Below are 18306 nucleotides of genomic sequence, written 5' to 3'. Positions count from 1 at the left end.
GTGGCTACGTTAATTGACCTTGTGCGGTCTACGATATGTGTGACTGTCACAAGATCTTCGAGACAGTTACAAGTAAGCTTTTCCACACAACGTAATCGACCTCGAGGAAAACGCCGCGGACGGGCGCATTATAGAGTAGCGATATCTAGGCATCATGTTTATTACCCTGCCTGCCTACCCTTGACTTACTTTAGTACTATGGGTTTCTAGCAGCAGTAAGTAATCAGTAAGGCAGATGAGTGATAACGGTAACTTACAACTAAGCCTGGCCCGCGACCGAGATTTGGGTGGTGGCGCTCGCTGGCTGGCTTCGCCCCCACAATGCAACCACATCGTTCTGTTAGAGGCTAGCCGATACTGGAATACTGCAGCACTAAAGTGGGCTATCTGCGACGTGCGGTCCTCCCAAGCCAAGAACCCTTCTCAACGGAAGTGGTAGCTATCACATAAGCCACTTGGCAACTATTGGAAGGATTGGTGTGTGGAGTAGGCGCAAAAGTTCCTCGAACTACGTATTGGCAGCTAGGGAGGACAGTGCAGGTGTTTTTTTCATGTACCAGTATATTAGCGCCGGCGCTACATGGCCCTTTTGCCTCTTCGCGAAGCCCAATGCAACCCTCGGGACTACGTAGTATGACCAGTATGCTTGGCCCTTCCTATAAATAGTCCATCCCTTTATTGCGCTACAAACGAAAACCCATCAGCTGCATATACTCGGCGTCCCTGTACTGCTAAAACTTACCATAGCATTATGCGCCTCCCAGCTACTCAGGCTCTGATGGCACTGGCCCTAGCATCTGCCAGATTGGCTTTTAGTGCACCCAGTTAAGTCCCTCGAGAATGAGACGCCGTTCCTCGTTGACCTCTGACCTAATGCTGCAAAACAGTTACTCCCGTAAACGCTGTCGCTGGCATGGGGCAGAACTCGGCGTACTCGACATTTTCTTAGGACGGCTGGTCCTGAACTGGCGCGGACCAAGGCATCTCTTGACCAATCACGGTTAGACTAGTTAATGAATACTAAGAAGACGGGATGGAGGCTGGGTATATTAGATGAAAGGCAACTGATATGGTGTACGGCGTTAGACAATCTGGACGCTGCTTAGAGGTTAGCCGGGCTCATTTCTGTTTGTGTCTTCTTAGAAGTTTAGGGTGAAACGACGGAACAAATGATGACTGGGCAGGCTAGGGTGTCTTGTGCATTTTGCACCCTCGAGATTGGTGACTACTGAGCTCAGCAACTCTCGGGAAGACGGAAGAGCTAGCGGTGATGCATGTATTGTTGAATAAAATGCATGAAAATGGAGACGAGTAGCATCGGACCAGGCCTTCCTAGTGGGATCAGCCTACCAACGAGGCTCCAGCTACCCTGCCATTTGCCTGTCGCCGTGGCCACAACAACCTGGCAAGATCACTGCGGGGGAACTAATTTAGATTGCTAAAACTGTTCCGCCAACTAACAGGCGACTAGTCACCACATAAAACCTGGAGCAACCGATTCCCTCCCTGGGTCGGTTAATGCACGTCTCTGCCTTTTCAAGCTTTGTATAATCGCATACTCGAACTAACGAAGGGGTCTACTGACTGCTCCAACTCTTGCTTAGAAGGCAAGGGTCGTCTACGTTTGATATTTCTTTACCAGTGTCCATCAGGTGTCTGCCTCAAATCTGTGGGTAGCCCTCGGTCGCGTCGCTGCCATGGCCACCTACACAGATGAAGCCTTCTGGGCCCCGATCGGGTCGATCTTCGATTTGACTCTGAAATTTGAAGAAATTATATTCAGCCTCTCTTTCTCATCTGCTGCAATCGTTCTTTCTTTTTTTCTGTTTAGCCATTACTGGCAAAAATCTGTCTGCGCTCGCGATGGGGCGCTGTTGGGCGCAAAACTAGTAATATGCCCACCATTCATTACCCACGCATAGCTATCCATTAACGCATAGTCTAGGCCACGGCCGGTGTCATTTTTGCCTTCCAGATGGTGACACTGGTCCTTTGGACAGTCGCAACCCACCAGCGGACAAACACAGCAACCCCTGCCGCGTCGGTAGAGCTATTCGCTGCCGCATGCTTGGCGGGCGTCGTTTACGTGGAGCACAGACACTCGACTCGCTCTTCCGCATTCACTGCCATCTACCTACTACTTAGCCTGGCTTTCGAAATAGTCAAGGCCCGCTCATTCTTCTTGCGCTCAGGATTAACCGCACTTGGTAGAATAGCGGCAGCAACTGCTGGAATGAGGCTGCTCCTTGCCGCTCTGCAAGAAATATCGAAAAAGTCACTGCTCATCGATGACTCTTTGCGCCAAAACTGCGGGTTGGAGACTACCAGCGGTTTCTTTAGTAGAGTGCTCTTTCTCTTCTTGAGACCGGTTTTTGCCACGGGGTTTCGAGTAGAACTTTTAATGCGCCACTTGACTGAACTGGATCCTGAGCTTTCTTCAAAGGTACTTTACCAGAAATTGGAGCCATATTGGCAACCACATCGAATAAATCCTATCTCAAACGAGCTTCTCAACGCATGTTTCAAAGCCTGGAAAGGCTGCATGGCCGGACTGGTCTTCTCTCGGCTTGCTGTTACAGCCTTTAATTTCTCGCAGCCATTTGTCCTTCGTCGCGTCATTGACCTGGTGGATAAGCCCAACGAAGGTGAAAATGGCACGAGGCAACGTGGTGGCGTACAGGTAGCTGCTACTTGCATGTTCTTCGGGATTGCGCTGTCACACACCACACATGCACACCTAATGAATCGTTTTGTAACCCGTTTGCGTGGCGGCCTTGTCGCGCTGATCATTCACAAAGAGCACACTATTACAGAAACAGAAGCGAAGCGTTCAGCAGCTGTCACACTCATGACCACGGATATTGATGGCATCACTACTGGTATTCCACAATGCCTACAAATACCCATCGGCATCGTGGAGATCGTGCTTGGTATGTTCGTGCTATCGCGATTCATCGGCATCTCCGCTTTTGCAGTATTCGGTCCTCTTGTCGTCAGTACCGTGGCGGCGTACTTCATTTCGCGGCGAATGGCGACAAGTCTTTCTGCGTGGAACAAAGGTATTGAGGTTCGGGTTGCAAAAACGGCCAAGATTCTACCGCAAATTACGGCGATCAAGATGCTTGGCTTGGGATCGACAGTCGGCATCCTTCTCCAGCACCTTCGAGACCAGGAAATCAGGATCTCAAGAAGCTATCGCCGTTTGCAAGCATTAGGCATGGGCCCTATTTTGGTTGGTGATCTGATGACACCTGTAGTGGTAATTGCAGCAGCTTTATTCGGACCAGCTTTTCATGGTCAGATGTCCGCTGCAGAAGTCTTCCCCATTCTCACAATTGTGTCGATCATCCAAAGACCTCTCCTGGCCGTATTGGAAACGTTCTCAAGATGGGGAAACATGCTTGCATGCTTCTCTCGCATTCAGAAGTTCTTGTCCCTTCCAGAAAAAAGAGACCCAAGGGCAGCAACAGTCGCAAGATCGGGCTCGTCTAGCACCGAAGGTGCGGAAATCAGCCATGCTCCCAGTGTGGTCCGATTCCGACAGGCTGATATCGCCCCGCTTGGAATGGAGGAGCCCTTGCTGCGCAAAGTCAATTTTAGCCTGGCGCCAAGTTCTACAACAGGTCTTGTTGGCCTAACAGGTGGTGGCAAGTCTACTATCGTGCAAGGGATCCTAGGCCAGAGCGCAGTCCTAGGCGGCTCAATTTCGGTCAATACTAGCGAGATTGGATATTGTGGTGAAAACGTTTGGCTACGAGATACCACAATTCGCGAGAACATCATCGGAGACCTGGAGTTCAACCAAGCCAGATTTACGAAGGTTATCAGAGCATGCTTTCTCGAAGAAGATCTTCAGTGGCTTCCTGGCGGCGCAGATTATGTTGTTGGCACAAATGGGTTAAATTTGAGTGGAGGTCAACGACAACGTGTCGGAATTGCGAGAACTGCATATGCAGAATATCAAATCACGATCCTCGACGATGCGTTCAGTTCTCTCGACCATGAGACAGCCCTTTGTATCCTTCACCAGCTGATTGGGTGCAATGGAATTTTCCCTCAAGCTGGATGTAGTGTCTTAATAGTCACTCACCTGCCCGAATGTCTGGCTCTGGTTGACCAGCTGCTTGTCCTGGAGGGACCTAGATGCAATGTTCTGAAGGAGAGACGTGATATTGATGAATATCGTGGGGGGCTCAAAATTGCCCTCGCAACGCTAAATCGCAATATCACTGTGGGAGAAGAAAGAAGGGAACAGCGCGCACTCCGCATATCTTTGGAAGGCACTGCCGCTGCTATGGCATTCAACAATGCCGCACTTCGCCAGAGAGGCGATATACGCCTCTACAGCCTATTTATTCGGCCTATTGGGTGGGTAAAAATGGGTTTGTATACTATCTTTACCTCTCTATTTGCTGCCGGAGAAGTCGTGCCCGAGATCTATCTTCGAATATGGATTGAGACTAACCCCGATAAGGCTGAATTATTTGTTGGCTATGCGAGTGTTGTTGTAGCTACATGTGTTGCTGGTTGTTGGGTATACTGGCTATTATACGCAAAGCTGTCACCCAAATCGTCGAGCCAGTTGCACCAACGGCTTGTCAATACCACTATGAGGGCAACCCTAAGGTTCTTGAGTACAACGAAGACGGGAGTACTGTTGAACCAATACAGTCAGGATATGACATTATTGTCGAGGAATCTCCCTACAGCACTTCTCAGAACTATCCATTGTAGTACCAACGCGATAATCCAGATTGGTATTATTCTCGCTGGTGCAAACTACCTGGCCGGTACCCTGCCTGCTATTCTGATCGCCTTGTTCTTCATCCAGCGATACTACCTACGTACATCACGGCAAGTACGCCTCCTGGATCTTGAGGCAAAGGCGCCACTGCATACATATCTTGAGGAAACAGCCGCTGGCTTAACACATATTCAAGCCTTCCGATGGCAAGACCAAAACATTCAACGTGGAGTTTTTCTCTTAGAAGAATCTCAAAAGCCCTTCTACGTCTTCTTGGCTGTTCAGCAGTGGCTGAGCATGGTTCTTGGTCTTTTAGCCGCTGCTCTAGGCACATCCCTTGTTGCATTAGCCCTTTTCATAGACCAGAGTTCCTCCTCGTCTGCTATTGGTCTTTCTTTTATGGGACTGATTTATCTGAACCTTGCTCTTCAAAATACCTTAGTGGCGTGGACGGAGCTCGAAACATCGTCGGGAGCCTTGGCAAGGCTGTCGCTTTTTGAGGCAGGAACGCCGCAAGAAGCCAAGCCCCGACGAATTAGCGGGGAGTTGCCTAGAAATTGGCCGTCACAAGGTCAAGTTGAAATGAAAAATGTTTCCGCCAACTACACACCTGAGAACGATGATTCTCAACCTGCACTCCGAGGTGTGTCATTCTTCATTTCGCCAGGTCGGCGAATCGGTATTATGGGCCGCAGCGGTAGTGGTAAAAGCTCTGTCTTTCTAACGATGCTGGGATTTGTCTCCTATGAGGGTGAAATTGAGATCGATGGTATCAACATTGCGTCTATTCCTGTGGAGGTCTTACGATCGCGCATTATCACAATCACTCAGGACCAAGTACAGTTCGATGCTAATATTCGAACCAATCTGTTGCCATTCACAATGAATGATGAGACTTCAGAAATGGACGAGAAAGCAATAAAGCGGGACATCGACCTTGAAAAGCTGCTAAAAAGTCTTCATATCTGGATACCACTCGCTAAGAAAGGGGGCCTTGACGCAATGCTTGAGGGGGTCAGCTACTCGAAAGGCCAGATGCAGCTTCTTTGTATTGCTCGAGCTATTCTACGACAGCGGGAGACTGGGAGTCGACTGGTTTTGGTAGATGAGGGCACAAGCAGTGTTGACGTGCACACTGAGAAGATCGTGAACAGGGTGATGAATGAGAACTTTGTAGGATACACTGTCTTAACAATTGCGCACCGAGCGACGGCCATGGCAAATTCTGATGGACTCATTCGGCTAGACCGGGGAGCTACGGTGAATCCCAACAGAGACTCGGATTCTGAGTCTGAGGAAGAAGCATCTTGACTTCCAGCTACACTGTAATACCCAGCTACATTTAATGAAATTGAATTACCGAAACGACATCAATTTCAATAGCAGTGCTATCCGCGCGAACGTAGCCTCAAAACCACAGTGTTTGGGAAAATTCCGAGATGTCGCGGGGGGGGGGGACCTGACGACCCGAGTCATTAACCTCAAATCAGATCGTTTTCTGCACAGCCTAGTGCCTGGCATGCAACAGATCGAAAACTCGGCATTTTGTTTCAGCTATAGGTCTCCCGCCTCATGGAGGCGACAGTTCGACGATGCTAGCGTAGCGAGCGACAATGTTTCTATGTAGGCCTTAGCGGTCACTTACACAGCCTTAGATATAGAAGAACCTGTTGTATATTCAACCTTATAATCAAGGAAAAACTAAAAATGTGTCCAATATCGAGTGACGAAAGTCCGCCAACCTGCCTACCCCTAGTCGACTGACTGTGTGAGCTTGTGGCAGCAGCGGCTATCGTTGGGCGAACAATAGTCCGCTCTCTTGTCAAGTCCGGCTCGCGGACAATATTCCGCTGATGGCGCTGCAATGACGGCTAATTGCTGCCTGATTATGATCGAGCCATAATTTATACACCTGACCTCACGCTGTAGCTTCCGTACTGGGCTGGCCGTTGCTTTCCAGTCTCGCCGTCGTCAGCTGTCACATACGAGTCTGGTTGGATTTGGCGAAGCAATTGCGTCAGCATGTCCGACCGATGGACCCAGACGGCGAAGTTGTGAGCTTTGCATACGGGGCCTCTCCGCGTCCACGTGTCGTGCGCTGCCCTTGGCAATGCTTCGCCCTTGAACGGTGTCCTCGAACGCCTCAACATCTTTTCCAAACAGAAAGGACTTGACGACTAGGTTGAGAATGTGGTCAACGCATCGGACGCGTCGTCTCACCAGATCGAAGTGCAGCTCTTGCGCAATCTCGCGCATCGCCATATCGTTGTTCGCCGCATTTTCGATGGTAAAGTAACCGACCTTATGCTCAATACCAAACGGGCCGCTGAGAACAAATGTGAGGGCGTTGTCAAGATACTCATTGACACCAGCGAGGTTGATGTGGACGTAAGAGATAACAATAGTCGGACGCCGCTATCATAGGCCGCCGCGAATAGAGGCGAGTCCATAGTCAAGATAATCCTTAAAACTAGCAAGGTTAATGTCGATACAAAAGACACAGAGTATAGTCAGGCGCCGCTATCGTAGGCCACTAAGAAGAAAGGCGAGGGCATTATCAAGATACCCTTTAACACTAGCGAGGTTAATATAGACATAAGAGGTAATTATAGTTAGACGCTACTATTATAGGTTACTATAAATAGAGGCGAGTCTATAGTTCAGATGATCCTTAAAACTAGTAAGGTTGATATTAATATAAAAGACATAGAGTATAGTTAGATACTACTATCGTAGGCCGCTAAGAGTAGATACGAGGCTATAGCTAAGATACTCCTTAAAACTAGTAAGGTTAATATCGATATAAGAGATATAAAGTATAATCTTCTATCTACTAGATACTACTTTCTATACATACTATACCCTTCTATACTTATATGCAAATTATAATAAGTCTTCTATTTTATAAGTAGTTCCTTATAAATAATAACTCTATATTATTACTAATAAACCTAGGTATAGTATGTAGTTAGAGTTAGTAACTACATAGTTTATTCTATTAATCTAGTAGAAGTGGTAGCTATCTTAAGAACTTATAGACTCTTACTAGGTGCGAGACTAAAGTTTTACACCCTATCAGGCCCTTGTTAGGTATTTTTCATTTGTACTACCTCCTTTTTGGCCATACTGCACCCTAACAGACATTCTCTAAAGGGTTAGCGCTATCAGAACATATCCTAGGATATTAAACATACCTATCATACTTGGTATATACTTATAGCTAAAATAAACTATATATTTGTAATAGTTACTTAGTATTAAGGTTATTAAAAAAACTAGTGCTCTCTATATTATATACCTTATATATATCTACTTAATCTAATCTTTATATATAATATTAATAGTTTATGAAATTTGTTTTTTACTTCTAGAATCTCCTCATGAAGCCTCTACATTGTAGCCACGCTAATGCTGGAGTTTCACCAGTGGCACCTAGCTCATAGTCCGCAACGCCCTCACCAACATCTAATGTTTTCACACGGCTAGACGCCTTATCTATTATCTCGTGCATATCGTCATCCCACTTCTTCCGTTCCCCGAGTTCCACCACATTGATACTGTGACGCATGAGCTCTGCCAGTTCCGCAGCCTGCGCTTGGAAACTATTACCACTACCTTTAAGCTTGCGCTTGGGTGGCTTACCGAGGGCAGTTAGTAGCGTCGGGCTCGATTCATGCATAAGTAAAGCCTCGGGTAGTTTGAGCGTAGATTTACGCGGTGGGAATACAAGGCGAGACTTGCGTGGCGTCTTGGGCTTGATGGTTACGCTGGTGTCCTTCGCGATCATACTGTCCATAGCCGCGGCGTCGGCAATAGTCATGGTAAAGGAGCGTGGTACTAGGAGACCAGGTGAATGGAATAACAGACTTGGGCTGGCAAAAGCGTCAAAAAGGTTGGAAGGCCTGCCAAATAGACTGGGCATGTGCTCCTGCAGAAAGTGCAAGTGAGACCCTTCCTGAGGTTGCTGGCGCGTGATAGTCCTACCGCCGCGTGTCGTTGAGCGATTGACACGATGGTCAGGGAGAAACATGGTCCAGTTGTATATGCCGTTGTATGCCATGAAGCCTCGGACGCTAAAGCGCGCATGCGGATGCGATTCCGTCAATGCTAACGAGCTCGCCAGGCTGGCACCGAGGAATGAGCCATATACATAGACACTGCGACGAGCACACTTGACGGGCGAAAATGCGGCAGATAGCCATGAGAACGCAAATGCAGCATCGTGAACTGGTGTCGGCCATGGCGCATAGGCTAACTTATCGTTGTTCGGTAGGACAGAAAACCGCTCTGGTGAGAGCCCGTCCCATCGATAGTGAATGGTAGCCACAGGCAGTCCATGTAAAAACGTAGGCAGTTTGATAGGTGATGCGACCGTGTTGGCTGGTAGGGAAGGGAAATTGACTATAATAGGCTCATCAGGCCCTAGATTGCTGAAATTGTGCAGGCTAGAATTAAGCATGTCAGCGGCTAGACATATCTTGAGGCGACCTGATGTTCTTACTCGACTGTGACATGACCTGATGAGCCACATCGGACATCTACACTTTCAACTGTACGGCCGGTGCTAAAGACGCGTCGTGAAGATGCACCAAGGTACGAGTTGAGATGGGGCAGCCGCCGCCATCGATGCATGGTAGCATTTGTGTTCTTGTGTATAGAACGCGACAATGAATGTCGATAGACCTCTCCGGGCTTGACGACAGAGTAACTGCCGGAAGACAAACTGAACGCGGTGTATATTATTGTATGGGTTAAGCTCCGATTTAGTGGATTCCTAACTACTTTTTGCTGATGACTGTTCCGAGTCGGGCACTCAGGCTAACGCTTAAGTGTTCTGATTACACTGGAACCACAAAAAAAAAGTCTTTCAGACACGTCGAACACGCGAAAAGCCTCTCAGGACATAGCCACCTGGTAACAAAGGTTGGATGCATAATTATCAGTTTTGCATCAGGAGAAATTTATCCGACATTCTGACTTGTGCTATCTATAGTATCATGGATCAAGGCGTATTCCATGCACTCACAAAACTGCCGCCAGAGATTCGTATCCGCATTTATCATCACACTATCTCACCGCGCATCGAAGTAGTAACATATTAGGCCGGAAACTAACAGGCTGGGACCATCTACAGAGCATGGATTGCCCTAGTCCCTGTATAGGATGAGCATTTAGCCGAGGCATCCTACACTACGGAGACAGACCCGTCAGCTAAGGCACACGTACCGCAGGAGCCACACGCAGTAGCGAGACACAAGCTTACTATGTTAGACGGCTGTAAAAAGGCGCATTCTATCGGGCTATATTAACATATTACCCTGAAGTCTGGAAGTCGCACGTCGTTTGGGTGGGTTGACTACGATGTAGACGTCGTCTTACTTGATGACGCTGAATAACTGTATGTAAGGTTTCGCAACTGCAGAAGTCCCGTACAAAGGTTACGAATAAGAGCCGATCCTGGCGATAAGTACTGGTTTTATAAGCAATCCGGTACGCTAAAATCAACATTCAGCCGGCTAAAGGGGTGCTTCGTTATGATAGGCGAGGACACGCGGATTTGGGATTGGAGAGTATATGACTATCGCACGTGGTTCTCCTACTTGCCTAAAAGTATTCATCTAATAAACCCAGAGGACGGTAAACAGATGATGTATTATGAGCTGCTCCAGATGAGTGATAAAGAAGTGGATGAATGGGTACGCGCAATCAATAGGTTCAGCACACAATGATCCGCGTAGGAGGTATGGATAGATGAATGAACGAATGAACCAAGCGGGATCTATGGGACCTGATAGCAGCCTAATTGATAAATTTGCTCCATATGTGAAGCTGCTCCTGCTCACGCATTCACCCTAAACCCTGGTGTATCGCGCAAGCTGTTTCCTCTTTCTGGCCGAGTCTTTGGCTGTCGTTGCTCAAACTGCCAGGAACAGCAGTTCGAAGTGTACAGGCTGACAATCCAGAACAGCCATGCTAAGTTGGCCTTACAAGGATTCTGCATCACTAGGTCGGTGCCCATGGAAATGCGAGAGATGTACAGCACAGCCCTAATTTTTCGGCCTCATCATGTTATACCACGTGAAGGATTAGTTAGTCATTGACATGAAATTTTGTCTCATGGGAAAAGCGCTCGGACACATATAAATTGACGTTTGGGGACGCAAATGCGAATATACGGCCAGGTTATTGTCGAGAAATGCAGAGGCATTACCTATGCTATCAAGCTATATTGTACGATCAGGTTGTGGGTATGTGACAAGATGCCCTAAGGAGCAATTAAAGCTTTGATAAGTACGTTGCCTGGCACTTGAACTTAAGGTCTTGTCTCTTTGGACGATGGAAGCCCGTTCGCCTTGTGTTATTGCGGTGTCTTTGTTACGAGAGAAGATCTAGACGTGCTGGCATACTAACACGGCCGCCATGAGAGACGGGAAAGATAATATAGATGCGGCAAGAAGTCGTTTAAAACAATATTGAATATCGAATATCCTGCAGTAACTGGCACAGCCACTCGTGAGAATCTCTAGCTAAGGCAGTATGCAACCGCACTGATGAAGGCAATCGTGTACATATATCGCATTACGTGCGCCGAGCTGTGTCATGGTAAACCACTTATTCAAGTATTGTGCTATCAGCATTTGGCCTTTGATAATATCGTTTCTGCAATCATGTGCGTTTATCTGACGCTTACCTGCTAATTGTCTATTCCGCTAATCAACATCCGCACGAAGCGTAGGATCCGCCACCAGAGCTTGGGGGGTTGTTACGGCAGCAGCCACCGCCACAGCGGTAGGCATAAGACCACTTAGAGGAACCTGGGTCACAATAGATAATGTTGGTTCTGCTGTTATCACAAGTGGTGTAGTCATGCTCAATGTTGCGATTGCAGCCGTCGCCAATGTTGACTGCCATAACAACGGGGGCCGCGATGGTGGTGATGGCGATGATCGACTTGATGATTTGCATTTTGATTTTGTGTTGCAATTGGGAAACTGACTGATGGGTTCTGTGGACTGAGTGTACAAGTTCTAATACTTTTATAGTTAAATATACGATATGCATGACTACTACAGTATGACACGTGTTCATCGCAAAGCGCTCGATTCTGACCGTGGGTCGAGTTCTACATGATGTTAAGGTAAGTCAGCCCGAAAATTGACACTCTGGGCAAGGAAATGTTTGCGGGCCGACGGTCGGCTACTGCCGAATTGTGTATTTCACCGAGTATATACGATTTGTGCATTAGTTAGTGCGGGCCACGGAGTAGGCTAGCCATACGCGTGATAAGAACGGGCCATAAAGTCTCGTAAAATATATCTGGTATAGGATTCTGAAGGATCAAGCAGACGCACCGACATTTTAATACTGGGGACAAACATAACTGCCGATCTGAGCTAGGGTAAATGAGCACTCCTTATCCACTAAAGCCGAGCTTAGCCTCCGTAAGCAACAGCCTCGTCTACATCTACTGGTTTAATTAATTCGTGAATTTATGGCTATTACCTCTTTTTTATAACTTCTAATTTATCAAATGAGCCAGTCATACTATGTGCACGAACAATTGAGTGATATACCCGATTTACAGAATTTCCGCTAAGCCTCGGTCTGTCGTAGCATAGAACTGAGTCCTAGCATAGAACTGACATGTTACATATGTCGTTGCTTTGCGATATACGCCGTCAGGTCTCAAAGGGTGGCCTCTCTTGTATAGATTCCTGAATCATGTGCGCATACTGAGAATTTATCTACGTGTGGATTTTTAAGACCGACAAGATTATTGATAGCGGAAGGGTTCCCCACGACTATACCACACCCATTTCTCACGTCGTCTGTTGCCATGTACGAAGCGACTCGGACAGCCGTATCAGGCTGACACGAGTGTTCACTTGAAACATGTAAACTGTTCACTTGAAACATGTAAACTAAACTTTCTTCCCTGTTAAAATCGTCCTAGCCTCTTCGCTTGTCCACCAGCTCACGCCATGTTCTCCAGGATACGTGAATTTGTCCATGCTCTCTGACTTCATCTCGACACTGTAGCCTGGCTCTGTTGGTGTGCGGTAGTAGCCATTGGAAATGACAGAGGGGTGTAAAAAGTGTTCATGCAGGTGATCCACATACTCAAGTACAGATTGTTTGCCGCTGACGACAACGTAGTCAATTGTGCTCAGGTGCTGAGTGTACTCCGGTAAGCCAACGCCGCCCGAGTGCGGCACAATGGGCACTTCGAACTTTTTAGCCATGAGAAGGACAGCAAGCACTTCGTTAACGCCACCGAGGCGGCAGGCGTCTACTTGGCATACATCGATTGCGCCGTTCATGAGCAGCTGCTTGAACATGACGCGGTTCTGGCACATTTCCCCAGTTGCGACACCAATACCGTAAGGCTTAAGAGCTTCGCGGATAGCCCTGTGCCCGAAAATGTCATCCGGGGAAGTGGGTTCCTCAATGAACCAGGGTTTAAAGTCGCTCAACTGTTCCATGTAATGAATTGCCTCGGGAACAGACCATATCTGATTGGCATCGACCATGAGTACGTTGCCTCTGTCAAAACCAATGATCTCGCGTGCAATTCCAAGACGGCGGCGATCTTCATCAACGCCACCACCAACCTTGAGCTTGAAGTACTTGTAGCCATTTTGCAGCGTTTCCTGCAGTAGACGTTTCATTTTCTCCTCGTCATAACCCAACCAGCCAGCGCTAGTTGTATATGCGGGAACAGCCTTGTCGGAGAGCGCTTCCTCAATGCGCTGCGCTTTACCAGGCTCCGCGAGGCGCAAAATCTCCAGCGCTTCCTCGGGCGTGATAGCGTCGGTAATGTAGCGAAAGTCAATGCAGCGGACGTACTCTTCGGGAGTCATGTCGGCGACGATGCGCCACACAGGCTTGCCGAGAACCTTGGCCCAAAGATCCCAGACGGCATTGACGACAGCGCCGAGGGCGAGGTGAATGACACCTTTTTCCGGGCCGATCCAACGCAGTTGGCTATCAGAGACGAGATAGCGCCAAGTTTTGCCCCAATCTGCGACAAGCGAGGACAGAGTCTTGCCGCGGAGGCGATCAGCAACCTGGTCAATCGCAGCGCAGACAATGTCGTTTCCGCGACCAATTGTGAAGGTCTACAATTGAACGTTACAGTTAGCACTGGTTTTGGATACGGTGCGATCCGAGATAGCAAATGCTGCATACCATACCGTGGCCGGCATATTCAGAGTCTGTTTGCAGAATGCAATACGCGGCGGAATAGTCACCCGCTGTATTCATAGCATCAGAGCCAGTCTTATCAAGCGACGTTGGAAAGCGTACATCACGCGAGGTGAAGCTGGTGATTGTAATTTCCGGCATCGTTAAGGCGACGGTGGTGGGGGGAGGGAATCAGACGGAGAGCTTGCTTTTCACAACGGACGGGGGAATGCCGCTTTTCTTAAACTACTCGAGTGCAAACTAACGGAATGGTTGCATCAGCAATATTCTTCAGAGCGACATTAAACTTAGGAAGCGTCGGGATGGGTATTGGGTGGAGTAGTCGCACCTAGTGACGGCATTGAGACCGAGGTGGGGGAATCCCTCAACGCTCTGCTATCCGACTTCGGCGGTTGCCATGTAATGCGAGATGAGATGGAAGTGGATGTTTTTGGGCTTTTTTCCCCATACTTCCACGCTTTTTGTGACTGGAGCCTCAACTCGAGCACGCCGAACCAGAGGAATAATGATCCGTTGCAGCTCCAAGCAGCAGCTCCGAGCAGTAGCTCACTCAATGTTGAATAGTGTCGAGTAGTAACTCAAGCCCGCTACAACAATATCGACCGACTAAACAATACTATGTGCCGGCGACATGCATAAAACCATCAGGCTATAAACTGCTGATTAAGAAGAAATTCCACTATCGGGGCGTCTAGAAGTCAGTATTGTTATTGTTACAATCTGACTGTGGTCAGAGAACGTCTACTTGTAGCCTCATTTGACACAGTACCTTGTGTCTAACTTGTTTGCCCCACCACTTCAGATTGATTTTCCCGACGGTTAATTTCGGACCGCGTGGAGCTGCCACATCAAAGACTGCTCCCTTTGAAAATTATGAAGATGCCAGCTTACATTTCCTTGAAGTCTCTCAAAATGACTTGCTACTATATTCGCCTGTAGGATGTTGATTTTCCGACAGGGGACAAGCAGCAGCATGCATCCAACGAATCGCCATTGAGCTTGTCGATTGTAGTGTACGCGACACCAGCGGTCTTGGCATCACGAACACAAATTTCAGCTGGAATTTTTGCACCTCCATCTACATACCCGGGAGCTGCTGCCAAATTGGCTGCTTGTCATATAGGCATATAGGCTGATGGTAAAGCGCTAGAACTGAATAGATACTACATTCTTTTTTCCCACAAAGCTGTATTGACGCTATGATAAGAAAGCTCCAATTGCATGCTCAGCACCACAAAGTCTCCTTATGAATCTGCATGCGAGGGTTTGCCTAACTATGGGTTCTCGAAGGTTTTGGAAGTGATATGTGGAGCTAGCAGCGCTCCAGCGTTCGTCTTCGCATGTTGCGTTAGCAAGCAAAAGATTTGGCACTTTTGTAAAAATGATTACTCGAGGCTACCATGGCTATATTGCTAGCGCAGTCACCCTCTTGGACGACTGGGTGTACGCGAAAGAGAAACATGAGAAAGACATTGACCATCTGCCGGGTATGGAAACCACTCATACGAGAGTGTATCACCAAAGACACAACGGTTGGCAACTATACAAACAGCACACATGCTAACTGAGATGAGCCGGAGTGCTAATTTCGGGTAGCTGCTACATCAGAAGCCCACTCTAGTTTCTAATTCCCGAGATTTGGTTACTTTCTTGATCTTAGAAAGTCATTGTTTGGCCCAAAGAGTCACGCATATTTCATGGCAAATAACGGTTAGCATGGAGCTGGGGTGGTAGAGTGGGTCCGATGTCGCCGCCGACTTTCTCAACTAACCGTGAGTCTTCTCATGACTGGCAACACCATTCGGTCGCACAGTTGGTAGACTAAAAGACGGCAATCATAGGCCGACTGACCATGGCTGACGAGTACGGAGCGGATGATGCGCTGCTGGCCGCCATGGCTACCGCCGAGCCGACTCCTCTCTCGCGCACGCCGCCGCCGCCGCGACCACAATCACAAAAGATTCAACAGCCTACGCCGCAGCGACTTGACAAGGTGCCCCCCCCAGCTTCGATTTTGGGAAGCAAAGTGATACAGCCAACTCCCCAGTCACTTCCTACAAGACAAGGCGTTTCAAATATCCTTGTTTCGCCACGCCAGCGAGGAAATCCGGTCCTGACGCACATCAAGTCAATGCCATGGGAATACAGTGACATCCCAGCGGACTATGTTCTTGGATCAACAACATGTGCCCTATTTCTAAGGTGCGATCTCTAGACCTTAGTACCTAATATTGCTTACACTGACAGTGTTCTTGCTGCAGTCTCAAATATCACCGTCTACATCCCGAATACGTCTACACTCGAATTCGAAACTTGCAGGGCAAGTATAATCTACGAGTTTTACTTACAATGGTCGATATACCGAACCATGAAGACCCTCTCCGTGAGCTATCCAAGACTTCCATGGTTAATAATGTCACCATACTTTCGTGCTGGTCCGCCGCCGAAGCTGCTCGCTACCTCGAGCTGTACAAAGCTTATGAGCATGCCAGCTTTGACGCGATTCGCGGCAAACAGTCCTCGAGCTATTCAGAAAGACTTGTGGACTTTGTTACCGTCCCACGAAGTCTGAACAAATCAGATGCGGTTGCCCTCGTGGCTAATTTTGGTAGCCTGAAAAACGCCATCAATGCCGATGCCGAGCAACTCGGCATGCTCAGTGGCTGGGGTGGCGTTAAGGTCAAGCGCTGGAGCTCCGCTATTGAAGAGCCATTTCGGGCGAAAAATGCAGGCAAACGGATGCTGCCCACTACTGAAGCTACCTCTGCCGCCACCCTGACCGAACCTAAAGCCGGGTATAGAGCATCACGGCTCCAAGAGGCGGTGCCACTCTCTCGTGTGCCTCTGAGAGATGTCTCACTTGCACAAGCTGCCGATATGACTACCGAAAAGGACCAGGAATCTAGTGAAAATAGGGAGTTCCAATTCCGTGGCGACACTGGCGACGAGGATAACGAGCTGGCTACCGTGAGCTCCGCCACGAACTCGATACAAACGGCCAGCAAGTCTGTGCGTAAAGCAGCCCAGGAGGGCGCAGAGCTACCCGATGGAATTGCTGCTGCCTTGGCGAAGCTTCGCAAGTAAGGTGTGTTGCTCGTTCCATTAGGCTGCCACTCACCGGTAGCTGCGCATTCGCCACATTCTTCGAGGATCGCCCATACGGGAGATGCTAGCTGTATCCTGTTAGCAACATATCGAACCTACCTCCCTAAGTACAAGCTGGGGTCATGAAGTGGGCTCACGGATGGGGGATGCGCCCCGTCATAACAAACCTGGACCAAGTCAACAACAATGGCAATCGCCCTGCAGCTAGCATAGCCACGCAGCTTCATTGCATACATTCGGCACATTAACCCCGCCTATTGTTAAGTGTGAAGAGTACGCTGCACCAATCTCTGAAGTGCTATGCACCCTGCGGGCTTGTTTGATTGCAGCGGACACTATGACAATCACAATTATTAGCAGCGTTCTCGAGAGCTGGCATCCCAGCTGGTGGCTGCTCCTGCAGCTGGGCAGTTAGACGCGCAGATTTCTGACTCGCGAGCCCAGTCTATGAAGAGTGTGTTTCCATAATCTTGGGCAGGATACTACCGCTTTGCACAGGGAAATGATGGGCTTCACTCCCAGCGCAACAATTAGGAGGACGATTGGTAGGGCTAGGAGACAATCATTTCGTGTGGGGGGGGGGGAGCTGAGTATCATCGTAGAGATGGCTGGAGCCTTGCTGCACTCGATGCTCTCAGCACATATGTTATGATGCGCGACAACACCAGAGTGATCGATATTCTCGATATTCTTACCATGGTAAATCTCTTGACTATGAAGAAACAGAGCTACAGAATTTACGTCTTTGAGACTACGATTTGCTACCTCGGAAACGTGGTTGATTGTGAGTTGACACACCAGACTATTGCGTTGTTGAGTGTTGACGTCCGCAGCTTATGATCTCCTCAAGAGGTTCTTTTGGTGGCGCATCTTTGAACGAGAATAATTCTGAGTCGCTGTAAGGTCCTGCAAAAGTTCCTGCTGATAGCCTTCCTGGGGCGTTTTATACCCTGACTGGCAGTCGAGGCCCAACGCCGTACCTCAACCTTGGGCAGAGAAAAGCAGCAGGAATGTCAACAATGCCGCGGAGATTAGCAATTGAGTCCTCGAATGCATTCGCCTCAGTGACCTGACTGGCGATGGCAAATATCCACCCTTCGCGCAGAGAGCCGATAACTGTCTGATCCGGCCGTCTGGCGCACAGGAGCCTTCGCATTCTCTGGTTGGCGCTTGTGTCAGCGTCAACGTCGGCATAATGGCGCCTAGGCCTCGCACATGTATAGATAATACGATTCCATTATCAAAATTTACTT

The 18306-nt window shown here is 48.5% G+C and overlaps 4 protein-coding genes across 4 annotated transcripts; 2 read left to right on the top strand and 2 right to left on the bottom strand.

Moving 5' to 3' along the window:
• Nucleotides 1–2848: 2848 nt before the first annotated feature.
• On the top strand, nt 2849–6055 carry V2A60_010017 (uncharacterized protein; the record flags this gene model as incomplete). The annotated part of the gene is made up of 2 exons (XM_083261278.1): nt 2849–3883; nt 4754–6055. The coding sequence occupies 2 exons, from the start codon at nt 2849–2851 to the stop codon at nt 6053–6055; spliced, it is 2337 nt and encodes a 778-aa protein (XP_083117404.1).
• A 593-nt stretch (nt 6056–6648) lies between these two features.
• V2A60_010016 (uncharacterized protein) lies at nt 6649–9376 on the bottom strand (the record flags this gene model as incomplete). The annotated part of the gene is made up of 4 exons (XM_083261277.1): nt 6649–6734; nt 6814–7159; nt 8208–9189; nt 9246–9376. The coding sequence occupies 4 exons, from the start codon at nt 9374–9376 to the stop codon at nt 6649–6651; spliced, it is 1545 nt and encodes a 514-aa protein (XP_083117403.1).
• A 3290-nt stretch (nt 9377–12666) lies between these two features.
• Nucleotides 12667–14089, bottom strand: V2A60_010015 (enolase C-terminal domain-like protein; the record flags this gene model as incomplete). Its single annotated transcript, XM_083261276.1, has 2 exons — nt 12667–13863; nt 13934–14089. The coding sequence occupies 2 exons, from the start codon at nt 14087–14089 to the stop codon at nt 12667–12669; spliced, it is 1353 nt and encodes a 450-aa protein (XP_083117402.1).
• Nucleotides 14090–15800: 1711 nt separating this feature from the next.
• V2A60_010014 (DNA repair protein RAD10 domain-containing protein) lies at nt 15801–17032 on the top strand (the record flags this gene model as incomplete). The annotated part of the gene is made up of 2 exons (XM_083261275.1): nt 15801–16150; nt 16210–17032. 2 exons carry the CDS (start codon nt 15801–15803, stop codon nt 17030–17032), a joined length of 1173 nt encoding a protein of 390 aa, XP_083117401.1.
• Between the last annotated feature and the right edge of the window lie 1274 nt (nt 17033–18306).

The sequence above is a fragment of the Cordyceps javanica genome, chromosome 7, assembly GCF_051103115.1.
Source record: "Cordyceps javanica chromosome 7, complete sequence".
NCBI lineage: Eukaryota > Fungi > Ascomycota > Sordariomycetes > Hypocreales > Cordycipitaceae > Cordyceps > Cordyceps javanica.
The sequence above is the reverse complement of the archived record's forward strand: the minus strand, read 5'-3'. Positions and strand labels throughout refer to the sequence as shown.